Source organism: Podarcis vaucheri, assembly GCF_965113315.1.
Source record: "Podarcis vaucheri genome assembly, chromosome: 14".
Lineage (NCBI taxonomy): Eukaryota > Metazoa > Chordata > Lepidosauria > Squamata > Lacertidae > Podarcis > Podarcis vaucheri.
In genome coordinates this window covers 39,779,430-39,795,156 of record NC_138752.1, presented here as the reverse complement: position 1 = coordinate 39,795,156, position 15,727 = coordinate 39,779,430, and the positions used below count along the sequence as shown (strand labels likewise).

The 15,727-nt window shown below is 46.3% G+C and overlaps 1 protein-coding gene across 1 annotated transcript in view; it reads right to left on the bottom strand.

Moving 5' to 3' along the window:
* Positions 1 to 11,499: 11,499 nt before the first annotated feature.
* The window catches only part of CPPED1 (calcineurin like phosphoesterase domain containing 1), a 72,230-nt gene continuing 68,002 nt past the window's right edge, over positions 11,500 to 15,727 (bottom strand). The window contains exon 4 of the mRNA XM_082200148.1: positions 11,500 to 14,621. Coding sequence (XP_082056274.1) covers positions 14,392 to 14,621 — 230 coding nt within the window. The 3' untranslated portion in view covers positions 11,500 to 14,391. The remainder of the gene's footprint in view (positions 14,622 to 15,727) is intronic.

Below are 15,727 nucleotides of genomic sequence, written 5' to 3'. Positions count from 1 at the left end.
CTGAGAGGAAAAGGTGGCATATCCATGTAATAAATAATAACAAAGAAAGAATAATAATATTTTTATGGGTGCACCTTACTGTACGATTCTCAATCTTTTGTAAGATTCCTCAAGCATAGGGTGGCCATTTATTACAGTGGTACCTCCGGTTCCAGGCGCTTCAGGTTACAGATGCTTCAGGTTACAGACTCCGCTAACCCAGAAATAGTACCTCGGGTTAAGAACTTTGCCTCAGGATGAGAACAGAAATCGCGCAGTGGCAGCGGGAGGCCTCATTAGCTAAAGGGGTGCTTCAGGTTAAGAACAGTTTCAGGTTAAGAACGGACCTCCGTAACGAATTAAGTTCTTAACCTGAGGTACCGCTGTATTGCTATTATATTATTCCCCCATATAATCAAAAAAGCGGTTCTGTTTTGAAAATGGGTACAAAACCACCAGGGAACAATGACGCTGCCTTGCTCACAACAGTCTTGGGAGAAATAGATGGCTGTTTCTCTGCCCCCTCACCCTAGCTGGAGAGCATCCTGTTCCCCAAATTTGATAGGTGTTATATTCTCAACTAGGGATGGGGAATCTGTAGCTTTACTGACATTGTTGGACTCCAACTCCCATAAGCTTCAGCCAGCATGGCCAAGCACCAAGAATTATGGGATTTGTAGTCCAGCAACATCTGAAGGACCACTGGTTCCCCATCTAGCTATTTCTCATTGGTTGATTCAACATCAGTTGATTGTCCCGGTCTACTAGGAAGCCATCAGCCTAACAAAAGATGGCTTCTCCACATCTGTAAAGCCTGTCATTGTGACAAATGCATTGGTAGCTTATATCTAGAAAAAGAACCCGGGAAACGGCTTCCTAGAATTGTCACACTCTGCAAGGGAGAATTGCAGAAACCTTTCCTTGTTCTTCTCAGAACTTTTGATCATGGCTTTGCTATCGTTGTAACAAAAGAGGGAGTCCATTAGATCTTCCACAAAGGCAATATATCAGATGGGGCTACTTGGGAGAGATGAGATGGAAGGAGGTTTAGATTCATTGCGCTCTCATTGGGGAATTAAATTTTGATGCCTGGCTCATCTTGTGTCAAAGAGAAATTCAGCCGCATGTAATGAAAGGAGATTTCACAATGAGGCAGACACTTAAGAGAGAGAAATTACTGGCTGTTTCGGAAGCCCTCACCCGGGCTGAGAGACCTTTTTCAGACTGAGAGCCCACTCCTTTCTGAGCAACAGTCCAGGGGCTGCAACCCAGTGGCAGGCAAGGCCAGAAACAAAGGTGGGCAGAGCAGGTGCAAAATCTACCCTTGTACAGTAGGGGGCTAGTTTCTCACATACTCCACTCCATCCAGGCAAACCAGAGGCATTATCAGAATACACAGACACATCCCTACGAGGCAGAAACACCCAAAGGGGCGGGGCAAAGCAGGGCAAGATTAAGGTGTTCCCTGGAAAGGGAAGATGTGGCTTGGGAGGGGTGTGGCTTAGAGAGGAAAGTGTGGCCTGGGAGGGATGTGGCCTGGAGAAGGAAGGTGTGGCTTGGGAGGGGTGTGGCTTAGAAAGGAAAGGTGTGGCCTGGGAGGGGTGTGGCCTGGAGAGGGAAGGTGTGGTCTGGGAGGGGTGTGGCTTAGAGATGAAAGGTGTGACCTGGGAGGGGTGTGGCCTGGAGAGGGAAGGTCTGGCTTGGGAGGGGTGTGGCTTAGAGAGGAGAGGTGTGGCCTGGGAGGGATGTGGCCTGGAGAAGGAAGGTGTGGCCTGGGAGGGGTGTGGCTTAGAGAGGAAAGGTGTGGCCTGGGAGGGGTGTGGCCTGGAGAGGGAAGGTGTGGCCTGGGAGGGGTGTGGCTTAGAGAGGAAAGGTGTGGCCTGGGAGGGGTGTGGCCTGGAGAGGGAAGGTGTGGCCTGGGAGGGGTGTGGCCTGGAGAGGGAAGGTCTGGCTTGGGAGGGGTGTGGCTTAGAGAGGAAAGGTGTGGCCTGGGAGGGGTGTGGTCTGGAGAGGGAAGGTCTGGCTTGGGAGGAGTGTGTGTCCTGGTGAGAGTTCTGTGGGCTTGATAGAAAGACTGCATTTGGCTGCATGATATCCCTATTCTAAATGAATGACTCTACTATTTCCTTCTTGTCGATGCTGAAGTGGAAAAGCAGCTTAAATTCAGTGACACTCCCCCCCCTGCAAAACAAGCAAGCTGGCTTTTAAAAACGGTTCAGACTTTTCCATCCAAAAAACCTCCTCCAGCCCTCGCATTCTGACATGTTCAATGACAAAATGTTTCTGAGCAACATCGCACCCAGCGTGTACTTGCGTCTGTCCCCACCAAGCAGCAAGAGGAGACAGGCAATAGGAAGTGATTATGCCTCTGGTGATGCTAGGAAGCCAGAACACACGCAAGGAGTGCGGTAATCATTGTGAAGCACACCTGTCGGGGGACCTTATTCTTAACGTGGCGTGGAAACGGCATACAGAAAACAAGAAAAGGAAGGACTCGCTAAGGGGGGAAACCATGACGTAAGATGGTTGGTAGGCAGCTGGCATTGTTCAGGACTTCTGTGAGGAATCCTGTCTGTGCAGGGTCGTTGCAAGGCCAGGAAAATGTGCATTGCATTGAAGAAAGAATAAAGCTCACCAAATCAAATGAGCTACCGGGGTGGTTGGAGCTCATTAAGACTGGTAGAATGGAAGGCAGGCAGCCCAGCAGTAGGTGGCGCTAGAGCCAATGTCAGGCAGAGCCAATGAATGCTAGTCCCCCCCCCATCCTCCCTGCAAGGGCAATCCTGAGGCTAAGGAGGAGGGAGCTGATAGCCAGCGCTATTGTAAGTAAGAAGGCAGGCCGGGGAGGTCATTTGAGTCTTACTGAACCCCCAGATAACTGGGTCGTTGTCCCAAAGGGATGAAGGCTCTGATGCTGTTGTTGAATTTGTCTTAGGAGGCAGGGCCATTTGGGAAAATGAGGCACTGCCCCACCAACCTCAGTCAGCCCCCACATGCCTGCTTCCTTATGTAAAACCAGTCCATGGGGTGGCACTGGCTGTTAGTTTCTCCCTTAGTCTTGGTGTTGCCCTTGGAGAACTCAAGTGGGAGAAAGAGGATGGGGACAAAAACAGAATGAGTTGGCTCTACGTCTCATTGGCTCTGGCTCCACCTATGTTTGGGCTCCCTGCCTTCACCCCACCAGTCCCAGTGGGCACCAGCTACCACTGCATCTAGAGGGCCACGCCTTTTCTGATACATGGATTAGAGAAACTGTAGCTTGGAGTCAGCAATATACAGATTGCATTCATACAAAACGCCAAATTTGAACTCACTGGTTTGGGTCCTACCCTCTAGAGCAGCAGAGGACAAGCCTGACATCCCTCCAGATATTTGAAGATGGCTCTCATATCACCTCTCCATTCTTCTCTTCTCCAAACTAAACATACCCAACTCCATCAACCGTTCCTCAGTTTCTGGGCCCTTTAGCATCTTGGTCACCTTTGCCTGCACACGTTTCAGCTGGTCAATATCCTTCTTCAATTCTGGTGCCCAGAACTGGAAACAGTATTCCAAGTGTGGTTTGACCAAGGCAGAATAGAGTGGTACTATTACTTCCCTTGATCAGGACACTATACCTCTGCTGATGTAGTTTAGAATTGCACCAGTTTTTCTCCCTGCTTTTCCTTTCCTAAGAATATCTGTATGGTATGAATCCTAAGAAGTTCCGCTTCCATTCATTGTTCCTTTGACACACTTTTCTTGAACCAGTCGTGCACCCCGTGGGACAATTCGTCAGGGAGGAGCATCACTGAATTGCCATTGTGCCACACTCTGCTTGAAGGAAGGCTGGGGCAGAAGGGAAACTCAGTTGGGGGGTGTGCTTTTAAGCTCCCGCTGAGTGGGAATGCAGCAACCGATATTTCATTGAGAACATTAAAGTAATGAGCGCAGGATCTATGTAAGAGGCAGAAGAAATGCCACCGAAGTTTCCTGCTGAGGAACAAATGTACCCACAGGATGCAGTTGAAACCTATCAGCTCCTATTAGGGAAGATCTAGAGAAAAAGACCCCCCTCCCCTCTCAGATGAATGGCTCAGGCACGGCAGTCTGTGCTAAGCTAAGGATCAACTGAAGAGAAACACTTGGTGTGCAGACAAGGTGGGTGTTGAGTGGAGCCATAGTGTGCTCAGCATATGCTTGTGCCTGCCTCAGTTCCTTGCTTTAGTTCTATTCAAGCAGTGGGGCCTGCAACAATTTGTTGCAGCACGGAGTGTCCTTGTTCAGAGTCCCACTTGCGCCTCCTCCCTGGATAAAGGTAAAGGTAAAGGGACCCCTGACCATTAGGTCCAGTCGTGACCGACTCTGGGGTTGCGGCACTCATCTCGCTTTATTGGCCGAGGGAGCTGGAGTACAGCTTCGGGGTCATGTGGCCAGCAAGACTAAGCTGCTTCTGGCGAACCAGAGCAGTGCACAGAAATGCCGTTTACCTTCCCGCCAGAGTGGTACCTATTTATCTACTTGCACTTTGATGTTCTTTCGAACTGCTAGGTTGGTAGGAGCAGGGACCGAGCAAAGGGAGTTCACCCTGACGCGGGGATTCGAACCGCCGACGCTCTGATTGGCAAGCCCTAGGCTCTGCAGTTTAACCCACAGCACCACCCGCGTCCCTTCCTCCCTGGATACTCCATTGCAATATGCTCCGTTTTTGCATTCCCCGCCCTCACCACCATCGCAGCCAGCATTTTGCCCCCAGCCACGCCCTGCACTATTTTAATTGCTATTTATTGATGCAAGTTCCCCCAACTGATCCCGAAGGCTCCATAAACAGCACAGTCTGGAGGCTTTGTCAACAATGCGTAATTGAATGCGTGTATCTTTCAAGCTCCTTTTCGCCCTGCGCTCGGCAGTCGTAATTACCACCCTGGCCCTCTTGAAACGGAGACACTCCTGATATTGCATTACAGCATTCAAGCAGCAAATGTAAAGCCAGCTTAGTGCCGGTGTTATCCAAAGCAGCTTATTGATTGCGTTCGCGCTTCCCCCCTGCCCGAAACAAAGCCCGTCTCCCCTTCAGTGGTTCAGACAAAAGGAAAACATACTGATTGAAAGGTCCCTACAGGAAACAGCCTTTGCTGTTTCTGCCTTGAGTTACATCAGCTTGCGTTTAGGGGCACCCGGCGGCGCCTGCTCTTGGTTTGATAAAGGCAGCTGCTTGAGCATAGCTTTAAAATTAGGGACCCCAAAGGGACAAGGTCTGTTGCAAAACAGCCAACAAGGGAAGGCGGCTGATCAGAGCAGAGGATGCATGCCGCTGCCGGAAGGGAGCAATTAGCTCTGGGCTACCGCCTTGTGCCAAAATAGGCTGTTGAAATCTTGTCACCGTCGATGCACCCCCTGCTAGGATTGTATTGATGCTCCTACATAGTCCTACTCAGAATAGGCCCACTGAAATTAATGGACTCGACTAACTTAGGTGCATTAATTTCAGCAGATCTTCTCTGACATAATTGGATACAACCCTTGATTTGCCCAACACGGCGTATTCCCCAGACCCCTCTGTAAAGAAATGCAGGAAGTGGCCATCGTATACCATCAATCCATCTAGCATTGTTCTCACTGAGAGGCAGCAGCTCTCCAGTGTTTCAGGAATGGGTTCCTCTGGGATTGAACCTGGGACCTTCTGTGTGCAAAGCGGATGCTCTACCACCAAGCCACGGAAATTAAGCCATGTAATGGAATTAAAGGCATACTCTTCCCCTGGTTGCACCTGCTTCTGTTTCCTCCCTCTGTTGCCTCCCATGTCAAATCTTGGATTGCAAGTGACCTGTCCTCCTGTATAGGGATGGCTGAATCTGTCAATTTTGGTTCCTTCACTTCCCCGTTTTTCCAATTTTCAGTTCAGTTCAGCACATTGCTATATCCATTGGCTTAAAAGGAAAAAAAGTTCTGCTGACAATTCACCAGCATTTGGGTGCAGGTTTCTCCTAATACACACATTTTGTGAAGCACTTTCCACTAATTTAATGCACTCTGTGTAATTTTCACTAATGTGTGCATTTCCGTGCACATTAATTGGCTGGAGATCTGAATTGCAAAATTCAGAAAAGTGTGAATTTCGCTGTGTTTCGGTTCACGAATTTAGTGTAAAATAGGAAGGTTCACCTTTAAATACAAACCAAATCTTGCTTTCCCCCATCCCTATTCCTGCAACTTGTATAAGTGTCATGCACACTGATGTCGATCGATCATGTTCATCGGCAAATGAGGCCTGTTTCAAAGGCCACATTCACACCATACACTGCAAGTGCCACAATATTACTTTAAACCATAATGGCTTCCCCCAAAGAATTTGTTAAAGGCACTGAGCGTTGTAACTTCCTTTCCAGAGCTACAATTCCCAGCTCCGTGAAGAAGGATTGATCATTAAACTGCTCTGGGTGTTGCAGCTCTGGGAAGGGAATAGGGCATGAGTAGGCAAACTAAGGCCCGGGGGCCGGATCTGGCCCAATCGCCTTCTGAATCCGGCCTGTGGATGGTCCAGGAATCAGCATGTTTTTACATGAGTAGAATGTGTCCTTTTATTTAAAATTTATCTCTGGGTTATTTGTGGGGCCTGCTTGGTGTTTTTGAATGAGAAGAATGTGTGCTTTTATTTAAAATGCATCTTTGGGTTATTTGTGGGGCATAGGAATTTATTCAATTCCCCCCACAAAAAAAAAATAGTCCAGCCCCCCCCCACAAGGTCTGAGGGACAGTGCATCAGCCCCCTGCTGAAAAGGTTTGCTGACCCCTGGAATAGGGAGTCCCCTAATGACTGTGGATTCCTGATTGGCTACAGTTCCAGGATGGAGCCATAGTCAGGTCACGCCTCTTTTTCAGAAATGTCAAGCCTGGGTTACTGGGTGGGGGGATGGTTGGTGGGAATATCAGCATTCTGTGAGTGAGGGACATGGCTGGCACATATGACCCCTCTTAATAATAATAATAATAATAATAATAATAATTTAAGGACTTCCTCTTAAGGACTTCCTTATTTGTTTTCCCCAAAGTACTAAAAAGCAAAAGAAAAAAGAAAAAAGAAAAAAAGAGAAAGCGCCTTTCATACATTAAGAGGTAGTTACAATTATGGGCCCTGTTGGAACGGTGGAAATATCATCTCCACAACATCAAAGGCTCGTTTCCTTAGATGATAATTAGAGCATCTCTGTGGGTGGTCTGTTTCCTAACTTTACTCAGCATGAGCGATTTTGTTCTACATAAACAAACGCGAAGAGGTGCTGTGTGACCACGAGGGTCTCTGCCACTTCTGATTAGTTGAGGCATCAGTATTAATTCCACTAGCTAATTATGCCCGGCAAAGTAAATGGAGCCAACCAAACTTCTTTGTTTTGACTTGGGCTGATGGAAACAGAGCTTGGGGGTCGGAAAGGTGTCTGCAGCTGTGACTAGGGTTAAGAAACTGTCACTCCCACTGAGTGCAAACCTATAGTCTTTTCCCCAACATACAAAGAGAGTTGTTGTTGTTGTTGTTGTTGTTGTTTTTCTCAACGTACTAGGCAAACAGCAGAAATTATGGCTAAGCATAGGAAGTGGTCTTACACCGGGTCTGATGACTTGCATGTCTAGCTTAATGCTGTGAGCTGCTGTGGCTCTGGTGAAGAGTCCCCAAAATTTAGGTGCAATTGGTTTGTGCGGGGAGCCACAGAATTGTGGGTTGTGATTAACATAGTACAGTGGTACCTCGGGTTAAGTACTTAATTTGTTTCGGAGGTCCTTTCTTAACCTGAAGCTGTTCTTAACCTGAGGTAACACTTTAGCTAATGGGGCCTCCCACTACCGCCATGCCGCTGGTGCGCGATTTCTGTTCTCATTCTGAAGCAAAGTTCTTAACCCGAGGTACTATTTCTGGGTTAGCGGAGTCTGTAACCTGAAGTGTATGTAACCTGAAGCGTATGTAACCCGAGGTACCACTGTATCCTTAGGCCCCAGGCTGAACTCAGTCCTTTAGGCTGGGCATTGACTTCTCTTGTCCACAACATACTATAACAGTGCTTCCTGTTAAATTTAACCCTGCCTAAGCAACAAGCCTTGGTGTGCTACTTTTGTATTTTGGTTGACCTTCAGTCCTGACTTCTTGCTTGCCTTTCAGTCCTGCCTCCAGACTTTGACCTTCTGAGTTTTGGTTTGCTCCTCCTCCTGTCTTCTGCCTCGTCCTTTGGTTGAGTCTTTCGTCCCTCCTTATGGCTTTGTCCCTTGTTTCCAATGCCCTGGTGCAACTTTCAGTTCCTGTTGCCTGTGAATCAGCTCTTATTCCTCTGTTTTTAAATTTTAAATTCTGTATTTTAAATTTTAAAAAGGGGGAAAGGGAAAACAAATGTGTATACATGCAAAGGGAGAGAGGGAAAAGGTGTGTGTGTGTTGAAGAATTTACGTATGAATAGACTCTTATATTAAAGGAGACTTGCAAGGACAGACATTGGCTATTTCTTTATTTCATTCCCAAATTGTATAAATAAGTCTCATCTTTCCATTAATTTATTTTGATGGCTGTTACTAACAGCTTTCTTTTTACGTCAGCTTGGTCACTGGCGTTATCCCCCCACTTATCCACTCTGCAATAACTGGAAGATTTTTGGTGGAAAGGACAAACAGTTGCGAAGCAGAGCCCCTTCCATCAGCTCCGTTCTAAGACAGCCTTCACCAGACTCCTCCTCTCCACAAACGGTGTCTTTTCCAGCTGGCCATGATAAGAGCTACCATTCAACTTCAAGAATTGGTGCCTGGGTTTGCTTTCCCCTCCTCCCTCCTCCCTGACTTTTCCTTTCATGTCATGTCTTTTAGATTGTAATTGTGCAGACAGGAATTCTCTTTCTTTTTGATTGATTGCATGTAAGCTGCTGCACTCAGTGGAAACAAATCCCCTGAAACTGGGGCAAAGAACCTCAACCTGAGTGTTTCACTGAAGTGTTTTTGCCCGACTGGAAGGTGTCCTTCAGCTGCTTCTCTGGACAGAGGCGCATGCATGTGCCTTAAAACTAGCCAACTGTACAGAGATAAAATTTACACCGATGGCTCTGCCCATTTTTGCCTCTGGCCCTGCCCACCAGTGATGTGTGGCCCCTGGGAGATTGTCAAGAACGGAATGTGGCCCTCAAGCTGGAAGAGGGCCCCCATCTTGCTCTGAATCAATGTGCTCTTCATGTGTCTATCCATGGCACTAAGTGAGGCAGCTAAATGGACCAGTGTACCACAGAGCTCCAGTTGCTAGGGAGGGCTATGGCCCCTATGCCCTGACCTCTGGCTTCCCACGGGCCTCTGATTGGTTACTCTTAGAAATGGGATGTTGGCGCTTCAAGACCTGCCACTTAATCCTTCAAGGCTCCTCATATGGGTGCACTCTTCCCATTTTGGAGAAAATCTATGCTTCCAGGTGTCATAAGAAAGCTGAAGAGATAGTGCAGGATAGCGCGCACCCCGGAAGTGATCTCTTTCAGCTTCTGTCTTCTGGAAGAAGGTACAGGGTTATAAAGACTAGGACTAGCCGCCTGAGAAACAGTTTTTATCCAAATGTGATTTTGGTTTTAAACGCAGTGTAAGGTAGTCTCTATGGGAGTATATTGCATTTAATTATGGGGTATCAGAGTTTTTAGGGGGTTAACCAGGCTGGGATAGCAGGCTTGTTGGTTTTTGAATGTCTGATGTATATTTTTTCAATTTCGTTGTTCTGTATGGGACAATGACAATAAAGATTATCGTATTGTATCGTAACACCTCAGCATCTCGTTTAGAGGCTCCTGAGAGCTCAAAGCTTCCTTTTTTCGAATGAGAAGTTGCTCATTTTTCATAAAATCAGTTGGAACTTCACCCTCCCTCACCCCTCCACCCTCCAAACAACCTAGCAGTTATTAGGACTGTCAATGAGTGACAAATGAGTAAAGTGCTTGCTCACTCTCCCCAATAGGGACTTTTTTCACTGCTCTTAAAGGGCCTTAAAAGGTTACAACTGTGATGAATGCTTTGGGAACATGAAAAAAAATATGTATTAAAAATTTTATGCGTAAGCCAAGGTGACCTTTTGTGTATGAGAGCAAAGGCTGGGCTTTGCCTATCATGTTCGCAATGATACCTTTAAAAGGAAGACACACACTTCTGGTTGGCGTTTATGGTAAAAGGATGCTGGATTAGATGAACCTTTGGCCTGATCCTGCAAAGCCCCCCTTCTGCTCCGATTTATGCCATCAAGTTCAAGAAGCAATGGGAAAGAGCCTAGTGGATTTGCCCACCAACGAAGGTTATCAGCACTCTTGCCGGTGAACCAGTCCAATGGGCAGCGCAATAGCCGTGGCTGTTGATCAGAGGCATTGGTAGGGCATCAAGGCAGGAAGTCCAACAGTAGGTGGCGCCAGAGCCTATGACAGGCAGGACCAACTAATGCCAATTATGTCCCCCTGCTGAGTTCTGCAAGGGAAACAGAGAGATGAAGGAGGAGGAAAGTGACAGCCTGTGCCACCCCCAGGATGGGCTACAACAAAGAAATAGGGTAGGTGGGGGGGGGGGGAGATTGGCTGAGAGCAGATGGAGGTTGTTGGGGGCAGTGCCCAGTTCACCCTGAGGAACCAGTCGCCACAGGAGCAGTGCCAGCAGTCATCTTCATTCGGACAATAGTGTTTTAAAATAAAAGACAATTTGAAATAATAGAACCTCCAGACTTGTAGATAAAAGGTAATGGGACCCCTGACCATTAGGTCCAGTCATGGCCGAGTCTGGGGTTGCGACGCTCATCTCGCTTTATTGGCCGAGCCGGCGTACAGCTTCTGGGTCATGTGGCCAGCATGACTAAGCCGCTTCTGGAGAACCAGAGCAGCGCACGGAAACGCCGTTTACCTTCCTGCCGCAGTGGTACCTATTTATCTACTTGCACTTTGACGTGCTTTTGAACTGCTAGGTGGGCAGGAGCAGGGACCAAGCAACATGAGCTCACCCCGTCGTGGGGATTCGAACCACCGACCTTCTGATTGGCAAGTCCTAGGCTCTGTGGTTTAACCCACAGCGCCACCCGCGTCGTCCCAAACATGTAGATAGTATCCCTCTGAAAACAAGTGGCTAACGTAGCTCCATGGTGCAGCGATAAAACAGGTAGCACATTTGCAAAGCTAAGCAGGGCTCAGTATGGTTTCCAATTGGATGGGGGACCACATGTTGCGATTCATGCAGAGGGTTGGACTAGATGACCCTTAGTGTACCTTCCGATTCTATGATTCTATTTGAGTGTGGCAGTGGGTGTCAGTAGCAGTGTCCTGCTCATTAAATTTCTAGAAGCTTCTAGGTGTGATTTGGGATCCTAAAAGACCTTTCATGCACCAGGGGTGTGGTGCCTTTTACTACAAAAGAATTTTTACACGTTCCCTCTTCGTAAATCAAGAGCGCTCATTATGCCTTTGCACTTTTATCATACTGACTAGACCACATATATTGCAAATGGAGATTTTTATTACTTTTTAAGAGTGCCTGTATAAAAAAAAGATCAAAGTCAGGAGATTTCTCACCTCATTTTTTTTAATTGGTTTTCCACTCAGGGGGTCAAACAGGTTTAAGGTCAACAGGCAAACAATCATAACCATTCTAAATCCCCCTGAAAAGGGGAAAGAAACTAAAGAAACAAGAACATTTCTTATCATTCACATTAAAAAAAAGATCAAACAGTACCCCATTTGAGTGGCTAAAACTCTCCTGTATGTTAGAAATATCTATGGGGAGAGGAGGGATTTGCTGGGTTATACCACCCCCTCTGCCCCATCCCAATCCCCTCTATATCAGTGATCTTTTCAGACCTGGGACACACTTTTAATCAAAATATGTATTTGGGGACCATTTATCCCCTCCATTCTCTCTCCTCCCCATCGCTATTTTTATCTTGATCATGCGGCTGTTTCAACCCACCCTTCCATCAGGACCCAAACCAATATGGAGTCCCAACCCACCAGCTGAAGACCACCAAGCATGGAGGAAACCTTGGACCCTCCAGGCATCATTGAACTCCAACTCTCATCATCCCTCACTGTTGGCCAAGCTGGCTGGGGCTGATGGGAATAAGAGTCCAACAAGCTTTGGAAGGCCCCAAGTCCTCTGTCTCTGCTCCACAGCGGATAAGGTCTGCAGCGAGAATTGCTTCCCTGTGCATTTCAGAACTCCTTCTACAGGTCTTCGCCATGGAGAACACCTGGTCTTAGTGACAGGATTGTAGGAACAGATCCCACTCTCCCTTCAATTTAGGAAGCCTTTAACATCTGGGCGGAGCTAGTGATTCCATTTATTCAATTTGTGTTCTGAGGGATTCAATTTAAAACGGTACAATTAGTTTGGAATGATCACTTGAAGTAGCCGTGTATACATTTCAAAAATACGTCTTCTTCTTTTTTAATGTTGCCATTTCACTTGATAACATATCATCCAGGTTTATAACTGCACTTATATAACCACACACCAAATGTAGGTTGTTATAAAACACAGGAAGGTGATTTGTTATTCATTGAAAAGTGATTTCACACCAATTTGTAATACCGTTCGTCTGTGAATTCCCTACATACACACATTTTGAAAGCCTGGGAGCCCCAAAAGACACATGGTTTGTGCTGACACAACACATTATATTCCTTAATAAGGAATATACCCATCCTTTAAAATGTGGACTGGTCCCACATAGGAACACAAGAAACCTATTAAACCATAAAAGTGAAGAAAAAAACCACACACACACACACACCAGTTTGGTAGTATTAAGCCATCTACAAATAACCCTGGACTCAAAAGACCTCAATTAACCCCATTACTTCATTGAGTAAATACTCCCCCGCCCCCAGCACAGAGTGTGAGTTCAATTTCATTCTTTTAAGAAATCAAAATGTGTAAGAGGAGGAGAAACCAGCAAAAAATAAAAATAAAAAATGGTTTAAACTGATTGTTCCATTGGTTTAAAGGGCAGAGCGCCATGAATTGTATTTCTGAAAATGACTTAGGGCTCTCTAATGGAATTCTAAGTACTCTCACCAAACGAAAATTCCCGGAATTTCTTGGCTGAAGCTGCAAACAGTTAAATTAGCTCACCGCTGATTTAGGTTTGTTTGTAGTGAGGTGGAAATGGCAAGCTCTAAATGATTTCCTTTCAGAGGACTGATTCATGGGTGGTAAATCAGTGTCAAATCGTGCCTACAGTTGAGCACTGCACACACGTGCAGGGCCTACTCAAGCGATCAACGCAAAAATGCCATAAAGTGAGCATTTAAAATGGAAGGCTGTGGAGCATTGTCTCTTGAGACATGATTCCCCAGACCCAGGAAATGCCCTCTCTCGTAAGGTCCTGGGGGTCAGAACAGCTCACCTGGGCAAGCCACCATTTTATATTGCCCACAATCCACTGCTGTGATGGTACACTGGTGAAGCGTGGGAAGTCGCTGCTGCTATAACTTCCAGGGGGAGCCCACTGATGTCAAAGAAAGCCACCCAAGGGCACTAGGCCAGGAACCCCTCAATACTCGGAAACAACCCTGCTCTCTGTTCTACTTTAAACAGTCATGGCTCCCCCCAAAGATTCCTGGGAACTGTAGTTTGTAAAGGGTGCTTAGAGGAGACACCCCCTCCCTAGCAGGGAGATACAATTCTCAGAGTGGTTTAACAACCGATCCCTCTTCCCAGGGAACTCTGGGAACCATAGCTCTGTTAGAGGAATTTGGGGGTGGTGTCTCCTGACAACTCCCAGCACCCTGAACAAACTACAGCTCCCAGGATTCTTTGGGGCAAGCCATGACTGCTAAGTGGCCTGATGCTGCTATAAACGTATAGGAGAGATGGAGCCTCTGTGAGGCATGATAGACCTGTGGCAAATTGCACATGTCAGAGGTGTCTTTCCTTATTAGAAACAGGTATAGAATATTTCCCAGCTTCTTACAGCTGCCCTGTAATTGCATACATGTACCTAGTATTTGCTTTGAACTGAGGGCAAACCCCTTTCATTCTTCCATTAACGTGGCATTTTGGTTCCCTGCAGCCTCCTGTTGTTTATTGGGCTGTCATGTAGACGGTTGTGCCGTGTGTTTGTTCGCGAGTGCATTTAAGCGCTGCTATAAAAGTGGTTTATTCTAAGAACAGTGCATTCTCAGAATATCTCCTTAATTACAAAATCAATAGCACTGTCACTACTTTTATAGCACAAGTTAAATTTATACGCACCCTTGACAAGTGAATATAATCCCTCTGACTGCCTGTTTGACTTTGCGACGTTCAGCTGCTTTCTGATTATGATGAGAAATCTTTGCCATGGCCAACTTTTTTTAAAAAAAACCAAAGGAAATCACACAATGCACAGTTCTGATACCTCACCCTGAGCTGGAGAGGCGCCCCCCCCCCCAATATTTTGGCAGAGGAAAGAAATGGCTAGTTTTGGTTAAGCAAAGCTGCAATGTCTTTCTCGACCTCTCGATTGCTCAGTTCATTCAAACTGTAGTATTTGTGAACAATCTTCTCAGGGGTGACAGCCACCACCCTTACCCCATGTGTGTCTTCTCCCAGCTGGCACCCTATGGCAGACGAAATAACCATTTCAATATTTTTGTAGGAGCCGCCAGCATTTCGGTGGTAGTGCCCGGAAAACACTGCTTTGACACCTGTTTAAAAGGGGGAAGAAAAAACACAGTCAACAACAACAACCAACCAACAGAATTCGAAACATCGACTATAGAGGGAAGCACAAGAAAAAATATTAAGTAAAATATAAGAAGTTGTATTTATTTATTTACTTATTTATCTCAAAAATGTTTTTAGCAGGTGCCAAAAGGTGTGTGCGTGCGTGCGTGAAGGTGTGTGCGTGCTATCGAGAGTCAGGGAGTTTCAAAGTTTTGAATTTAGATCTTACAAAAAAATCAGTATCAAAGCAACCACTACAAAGCCTCCTTTTCCATCTAAAGTTTCTGAAGGGATGGGCCTCCACAGATAATCTTAATAACCGGGCAGATTCACAAATGAATGTTATCTTATGATACCCCCCCCAAAAAAAACCCCATTTAGGGCAGCTGACTCATACTTTACTGGGTCAGTGGGCACATTTGCAATGCTGAGAAAGTGACGTGAGTGCCAGTCACAAAGTGGCTTCCCTAGGGGCGTGGCCTAACGAAAAAGAGCTGCTGTGGGGACATGGCAGAATGGCTGCTACACCTAAAAAAGCAGGAAAAGGGATGGGACCACAAAATACTACAGGCCTGCCTCACATCAATGGAGGAAAAGGCCAGTGTATTCAGTCCCACAAAGTCTCCTTTGTGGGCATCCAATCCTGGCATGAAATATGGTCATACTTAAGGTGGCAATAAGCAGTGAAACCAGAAACTGGGCAGGAAGAGGAAACAGTCTCTGATGTATTGCAGATTTCTGAGGGGATATTTACTGAAACCTTTCGAAAGCACCATAGGTGTCCCTGGCATTTATGCTGGCTTCCGCAGGCGCTGAACTGGCAACCCCTGATTTAGGGTTTTACTTTAAGGCCTTTTAAATTTTTTTACAAGTAAGATTATTCCCTTAATTTCATTTGTTGACCAAAGAAAGGTTGAAAAGAATACGTTAATTCAGAGAGAAGTGTTGCACAAGATAATATGCATTATGTCAATTTAGGCAATATCCTTATGGCTTTGTTTACGAGTGCCAATAAAAGCGGCATGTAATTTAAGCATGAATACACTCTCTCTTTTTTTACAGTTAATTGTTACTAATGCAAACTGAT